This window comes from Chondrus crispus, genomic scaffold, assembly GCF_000350225.1.
Source record: "Chondrus crispus Stackhouse genomic scaffold, scaffold_63, whole genome shotgun sequence".
Lineage (NCBI taxonomy): Eukaryota > Rhodophyta > Florideophyceae > Gigartinales > Gigartinaceae > Chondrus > Chondrus crispus.
The window spans coordinates 128,617-136,201 of NW_005178587.1; the positions used below are offsets into that span (position 1 = coordinate 128,617).

Consider the following 7,585-nt stretch of genomic DNA (forward strand, 5'->3'; position numbering starts at 1 on the left):
ATCAAATGTACAGTGTACGCAAGTGAACACGAATGTACACAAATGTACCCAATTGTACATTTTCCATGCATGATCAAAAAAATGCACGCAGCGTGCATGGGGATAACAAGGCCGCGTGTCCGCACAGGAGATCCAGCCGCTTGCAATCAAGGAGAGCCTTTCAGCAACACTGGTGAAGGAACACTATCCTCGCCCATCCGCATGACAATGCCCACTTACTCCGCCTTTGGCGTATCAATTCTTCCTTGCCTTCGCTCCTCTTCACAATCCCCCGCCTGCACCCGCCACTCGCGACATGTGCCGACCGCTTCTATCGCGATTGTCGGAACCGTGCCCTCCACTTTCGCCTTTGGTATTCTGTCTCCAGACGTTCTGCCGACTGACATATCCTTGAAAAAAGCGATACAACAGCACGCCGAGTACTGTCATGCGTTGTCAAAGATACCGGCCATCAGCGGACTTTATCAATCACCATCCAACCCTGCCTTCCCGGATGGCGTCTTCGTGGAGGACCCGCTCGTCATCATCTCCAAACGCACAGCGTTCATGGCAACTGCGGGCCACAAGTCTCGTGATGGTGAGCGTGCCGCCCTCACCAGTGTCTTGAAACGCATCGGCGTGGTTGTTAGACGCGCATGGGACATTAGACTCGACGGTGGAGATGTGCTCAAGGTGCCAGGCTTCGTCGTTGTGGGGATATCCGAAAGGACCGAGAGCGCGTCGGTAGAGGCTTTACAGGCTGCGTTGGACGACGAGGCAGCAGGCGACAAGCGGGCTCCGAAGGCCGTGCCGGTGGCCGTGATTGACGGACTGCATCTCAAGTCACTTGTGACATGGGTCGGCGGAGTCGACGCAAGCGATCACGGGTTTCTTGTGGCTCCGGATGATGAACGTGGTAAGCAATGTTTGAAACGCATTCAAGAGGCCACCGGGGTATCGTGGGACGTGCTCCAAGTACCGGAAGAAGAAAGATTGGCGGCCAACATGCTCTTCATACCGCCACGGAAGGATAGATATGGAAGTGTTGCACCAGGTGCCGTGCTTGTTCAAAGGTCTTGTCCCATTTCTGTGAAGCTGCTCAAGGAGAAGGTGGTCGCTGCAGGAATAGAGGACATTGACGTTGTTGCCGTGGACATGAGTGAGATGGCCAAAGCCAATGGGGCATTGACCTGCATGTCAGTCATCATATAGGCCCTGGGTGCGGTTTTCGAAAGGACAATGCGACATTGAAGGACATGCAGTTGCCAATATCTGGGAAAGCCTTTGCTTCCGGCTGTAAAACAATGTATAGTCTGTATCTGGAGTTTTGTGTGGGGGCTCTTAGGGGACGAAAATTTCACGCAAATCATAATTAGGCAAGGCTGGTGCGCAACTTGGAATGTATGATGTTGAGGCCAGGGGTTCTAAAAAAAGGTAGATGCGAAACACTCGTCGTTCAGTGCAGGGGTTGGGCTTTTCTCCCCCGGCGCGCAAGCGTTTCTGCGTCCAGAGCCCAGAGTCGCAAGCGTTAACTTGGGGCAATAGTACTGCACTGGGTAGTAGGTACAGTGTGTATCAGGTACCGATAGACGGGGACGAAAGCACTTTTTGAGACACGACATCAATTTCGGTGCTAGCAGCTGATTCCATTCGCAAAAGTCACTGCGTCGACGTCTATCATCGTTCTCTCTCTATTTTTTATTATCGTATGCAGTCTCGAGGGGACCAATGTTTAATCGGACTTGGCGATGTGAAGGGTGTCCTTATGATTCAGAGGCGGGCAGGCGGCGAGCACCGTAGGGTGAAGTCGTTGCCTCCACACACTTATACATGTATAACGGTATGAGTCCAAGTGTCGATCATGCGGTTTATGGCACAGGGGGTAAGTTACTTGCTGGACGGTATGTGACGGCTCAGGGCCGTTCATTTTGTCGATAGTTTTGGTGCCTGGCGGGGATAGTGCCCGAGGAACTGGCAGGGAACTGGGGGTCGATATTGCAGGTCAATCTGTTGGAACGGATATCCGTTCGGATGCAAACCAAAAGAGCAGAAAAAGTAAAAATGATTTCAAAAATATGCCTCCAAAAGCACTTGTTGCCGCGTGGTACACAGTACTGCGTGCACCGGAGAAGTCGCAAACTGATGAACCTTGCCTTTCGACGAAGCGACGTACTGTAATGTCAAGTGTCACGTGATCCTACGGTACAGCGGTGTCGCCACTGGCCCTGTCCCAGACCTCTACTTTTTTTTCTTCTTTCGGCTGACAGGCGTGACAATCAGTAAACTTTATAGTATAAAGTTTACTGATTGTCACGCCTGAATTATGGTACAGTATAAAGTTTATACTGTACCATAATTCAGACTCGCCTCAGTGATCTTCTTTACAGTACAGTACCTTTATTGTACTTCCATTTTGTACTCACCTCTGTAACATTACAGTCGTAGGTTACCCCTACAATACCCGGTATGTTTGGGACAAACCCCTATTTCAGGGACAAGCAAAAAACATCAAATTTTAATCAAATTATAGATCAAGGTGGCAGATAAGACACCGTACTGGTCATTCCACGCAATATATCTGCGCCACTGAGCACTCTGCTGCCAATGAGGACCTGCCATCTCCTCCGTAGGCACCCCAACTATGCCGGAAAAAATCAAGGGCAAGGGCATTTCTAATGTGCTCGAACCGGAACAGTGTCAGGAAGCCCTCCTTTTCGCCTCTTCCATAAATCTTATGGAGCAACTTTATTGTTCTCATCGCCCACACCAGCCCCTGTTGATGCTGAGCGATTTCCGCGCCGTGATTTGCATCAAAAAAATATGGGTGAGTCCAGATTGCATCAGGAACTTGTCCCGATTCAAGGGGTATTTTCCCCCAAAATGAGCCTTTCTGAACCGTTCTTCAAATAAATCACCTAAAATGACACCAGTTCTTTGTCCGCTTTCTGGGGTTTTGCATGATTGCCTTGGATATGCCGCAGACAATGACGCAGAAATCGTAAACAACAAGTTACGGGAAGTAATTTTTCTTTAAAAACCCCGTATTGTCCCAAACATAGGGGCAACCTCTTGAACACGCGGCCTCAAAACCTGCCAATCACCGGCATCGCTTATGTCGTGGCAATACTAAACTCTAGATTGCTTTACAACTGTGAATACGACAGTCAAACAAACTGGGCGCTTCAGTTGTTCTTTGAGAGACAACTTTGTTCTTTGAGAGAAAAACTCGGCCCTCAGAAAACCGCCTTTTCGTCACTCAGCCAAGGGTCATGCCTATGCATCTTCCCCCTAGTAGGATGTTGAGAGCTTGCTTCAGTGTGAACAAGTGCGTTTGGCACACTTACGTGCTGCCTTGCTGTCCCTTCGGGCCCACACGTTACAAAGGACCAAAGTTTTGTTTTGCGGGGACTACTGCTGTGCGGGGACTACAGCTGTGTGAGGTGTGAGTGCGAGTTGAAAAGTTGTCACCCTTCCAGCTGCGACTTAACTTTACTACTGTACCAAGGGTATTGTAGAGCGCTATTCCCTTTTCTGCGGTAGTGAAGGTTTCCCAAAACTGTCATTTGTAGAAGAAATTTGCTTTTCCATCTCAATTTTCCACTGGCCGACAACATGAACAAGTGAACTACACACGCTACAGTACAAGTCACGATTGGAACTTCACTTGTGGACCATGCACTCGATGAGAAAGAGAGAGAGAGTTTATTGGATATGAGGGGGTGGGAGCACTGTTTTTGGCAACACGAAACATGTCAACAAAAATGTGTTGTGCCTTTTTTACAAAAGGTTGCGCGAGAGGAGTGCGAAAACTATACAAGGGGTTTCCCGGCGAGCGTTTGTCCGCTCCGTTCCGCAGGGCGTTGTCATCATCGAAAAGGAATGAACGGAATAAACCTTGCAAACGAGTCTCTAAACGTGTAGGCCACCAGGGCAGCCATGGCTCCAAAAATGAGACAGGCCTGCACGACGTTAAGCAAGCTGATAAACGACGACGGTACGAAGCGCTTGCCGGTGGTAGGGTCGACCGCATACTGATCGCACCGGCCATGCACGACGTCCTGCATGACCCACCCGGACACGAGCGGGATGAAGCAGAGGTAGACGGCCAGTAGATGCGGGAGCAAGTTTGCGGCCGCGAAGCCGAGCGCCATGGCCATGGGCAGGATGTTGCTCTGCGGCATGGGGCCGCGGTGCGTGGGCGGGCTGGCCAGCGCGTAGCCGATGGCGAACGAGAGCAGGCACGCCATGGCGATGTTGAACCAGACGCGGGTGAGGTTTTTCAGGACGTCGCGGTGGGGCACGTTCCTGGCCTTGCCGTGGGCGTGCCCGTCTTCGCCGTCGTCGTCCTTGTCCGTGACTTTGAACTTGATGGCCTTGCCTTTGTACAGGGCGACGAACAGGCTCTTGACGCTGACGAAGCGGAACATGGTCTCGAAGGCGTCGGCGCCGGACTCGGACTTGCTGTGGCCGTGCGCGCCCTGCGTGCGGACCCAACGCACGAAGATGCTGAGGAACAGGAAGGGAGCGAGGTAGGCGAGGAACGTGAAGGTGTCGGTGACGTCGACCATGGAGACGCCGAAGACGAGCAGGAGGACGGAGGCAAAGTCGTATAAGAGATGGACGATGGAGAGCAAGCGGGCGTAACCCATATTCAAATAGAGCAGCCTCTGGACAAGGGAGAGGTTGGGGCACGTGAGCGGGCCCGACTTGGAGAGCAGGATCTGCCAGTCGCCCTTGAGCCAGCGCTCGCGCTGGTCAAAGTTGCTCCACAGGGAGGTGGTGGCGAGGCCGGACGCGAGGGGCTCGTTGACGTAGTAGGTCTTGTAGCCCAGAGAGTGGAGCTTGATAGAGAGGGCGGTGTCCTCCGTGACGGAGTGGTAGGGAAAGTAGTCGGCGTGGTGCAGGGCGGCGCGGTTGATGAGGTTGGTGGTGCCGACGAGCGGGGCGGCGTTGAAGCAGTCCTTGGCCGGGAGGACGGCGTCGAAGAAGAAGGTGGCGCGCTGGTCGGTGGGGTCTGGGTCGTGCGGGGATAGGTTGCGGAACTGCTGGGGGGCTTGGACGGCGGCGAGGCGGTGGTCAAAGTGATAGAGGGCCGTGACGGGGTCCCAGACGAAGAAGTAAGGGAGCAGGCGCTGGAGCATGTGCGGGCGGACGATGAAGTCTGCGTCGAGGGTGACGACGAGGTCGCTTTGGGTGCGGCGGAGGGCGTAGTTGAGGTTACCGGCCTTTGCGTGGATGTGGTGCGGGCGGGCGAGGTAGTGGAGGTTCGGGGCGGAAGGGCGGAGGGCGGCGACGAGGGCGCGCTTGGCGGGGTCGGCGCCGTCGTCTAAGAGGTGGACGGAGAGGAGCTCGGGGGGGTAGTCGAGTGCGAGTGCGGCGACGACGGTAGCGCGGACGAGGCGCGGGGGCTCGTTGTAGCACGGGATAAGGACTGCGATGGAGGGGAGGTTTGCGTGCTGCGGGGGGACCCGTCGCTCTGCGGGGGTGTGGCACGGGGGCGGGGGCGAGCATGCGGGGCGGGATGCGGCGCAAGGTAACGGCGTTGCGGCGGGCGACGGCCCAGGCCTCGGGGACGCGGAGCAGCAGGCTGCAGAAGGAGACGCACTCGAGGGCGAAGAAGAAGGCCTGGTACAGGGCGATGAGGGCCGAGGGGGAGAAGACGGCGATGGTGTGGCGCAGGCGGTAGCGCAGGTAGAGCAGGCCCGACAGGATCTGGGCCACGCTGAGCAGGCGGATGAGCAGGAACTTGCGGCGCGTGGCGCGCGTCTGCTCGCGCCAGTGCGCGGGTAGACCCGGGCGCCACTCGCCGGGCAGCAGCGGGCGGATCGGCGTGGTGGGCGAGCGCTGCAGCGCCGAGACGGGGGACGTGGGGGCGTGCATGGGTGGGGGGGAGGAGGGGTTGCGGTGGGTTGGGATGGGTTGGGTTGGGGAATTAGGAGAGGGGGGACGGGCGGGGCGAGGGGAGGTGGAGTAAATATAGAGTTGGGGCGTAACGGGGCAATGGGAAGGAGGGAGAGGTAGGAGGGGTGAAAAAGAGGGCAAGTGTGGTGGTGGTAGTGGTGGTAGTGTATGGTTGGGAGCGTGGGCGTGGGTTGAGGCGGGGTTGAGGCGGGTTGAGGCGGTTCTGCACCGTTGGGCGTGGGTGGAGGCGGGTGGGTTGAGGCGAGGCGGGTTTTACAGCTCAACGCAAGTGCAGGCGCAGGCGCAGGGAAGCGGGAGGTGGTGGTGCGGGGCGCGAGGTGAGGTGCCTGGGAATGCGGAGCGCGAGAGGAAGCAGGGATGATAGAGACCAGTACAATAGTTGCGAGATGGGTAGAGATGGACAGTGACAGCTAGTGACAGCTGGTGACAGCTGGTGACAGCTAGTGACACGTGGGTGGCGGGATCGGGCTGGGACGGGCCAACGGATATTTTTAAAAGCAAGAATCGATACTACTTGTAGATACTTGGATTCTGTCATGATTCCCATGTACACCTGTCACACGCACATACGCACGCCAGGTGTCCACCCCAGAGACGGCGCCTCCGCCGCCGTCCCTCTTAGTGCACCGACCTCTAGCCTCAGTAAACATCGGACCATCGTTCCTTGCACCACAGATTCAAAAGCAAAAGAATGGATAACGGATATATAATACAGTGCCTCCTACGATATAGTGCTATAGCGTGACATACCTCTAGCTATGGCACTATTGGGGGGATGGCACTATATAAAGGAGGCTCAAATACATATATTTGGGGACAAAGCACACTGCTAACAGTGTTAGCCTAACACAAACACAACAAAGCCTGTATAACACAACTAAATAACTTCATCCTTTGAGTACTGAACCATGCCGGATGATACACGTGTGAGCTTATGATAACCTGTGCCAGAGGGTGAGCCATAGCACTATATAGAGGGAAGCACTACTAAAGTAGGCACTATTGAGCGACCCCCCCTGTACTGTATTGTTTATAAACAATACGTGTGGTTTGTCTCCCGGCTGCAAGGGATGACACAAGGCTCGAGGGTATGACAATCACCCGAGGCTTGCCGAGGGTTGAATGTCATACCCCGAGGGCCGGTGTCAGCCCGAGAGCTACGGGAGACAACCTGTTTGTCTTCCCGGCTGCGTTTTGACATCCATGTCGCGAAATCGTTTCTGTTTTTGATAGAACCGCCTAAAAGTAATTCAAAATATACCATATCGATACCGTCGAGGCCGGGAAAGGGAAATTAAAATATTGGACGACGGTGGTGGGGCTGACCACGAGCCATCACCATTTCAGACTGCCCTTGATCGCAGCTTTCTCCGATCCACTACCACGGCACCACCCACCAAAATGGACTTTGTTCCAGGAACCCCACCACCAAATGTGGACGATCCTCTCACCTCGGCTCTGGTGCTGTCAAACGCACCCGGGAGACAACAATCTGTATTGTTTATAAACAATGGGCGACTCCTGAAATTCTAAAATCGCAAATTGTGTTGACCAAATCGGGATTTTGTGACACACAAACGGCGCGTTGTGCACACACAACGCGCCGTTTTCTCGGACGGGCGACCCCATGCTAGGTTAAATGTGTATCGCACAAATGTCAAAATGTGCGCGCGTACAATCCAAA

At 54.6% G+C, this 7,585-nt stretch overlaps 2 protein-coding genes; one reads left to right on the forward strand and one right to left on the reverse strand.

Annotated features, from left to right (window-relative positions):
• The first annotated feature begins 207 nt into the window (after nucleotides 1–207).
• CHC_T00007155001 (hypothetical protein) lies at nucleotides 208–1,604 on the forward strand. XM_005710602.1 is given in 2 exon segments: nucleotides 208–1,191; nucleotides 1,192–1,604. The coding sequence occupies 1 exon segment, from the start codon at nucleotides 208–210 to the stop codon at nucleotides 1,189–1,191; it is 984 nt and encodes a 327-aa protein (XP_005710659.1). The 3' UTR covers nucleotides 1,192–1,604.
• A 2,241-nt stretch (nucleotides 1,605–3,845) lies between these two features.
• On the reverse strand, nucleotides 3,846–5,120 carry CHC_T00009525001 (Cellulose synthase (UDP-forming) fragment, family GT2). The gene has a single exon (XM_005710603.1). The coding sequence runs from the start codon at nucleotides 5,118–5,120 to the stop codon at nucleotides 3,846–3,848; it is 1,275 nt and encodes a 424-aa protein (XP_005710660.1).
• Between the last annotated feature and the right edge of the window lie 2,465 nt (nucleotides 5,121–7,585).

What these genes read in the sequence shown, in the direction of transcription:
- CHC_T00007155001 (XM_005710602.1), top strand. Translation starts at nt 208, where the DNA reads ATGCCCACTTACTCCGCCTTTGGCGTATCAATTCTTCCTTGCCTTCGC.
- CHC_T00009525001 (XM_005710603.1), bottom strand. Translation starts at nt 5,120, where the DNA reads ATGCTCCAGCGCCTGCTCCCTTACTTCTTCGTCTGGGACCCCGTCACG.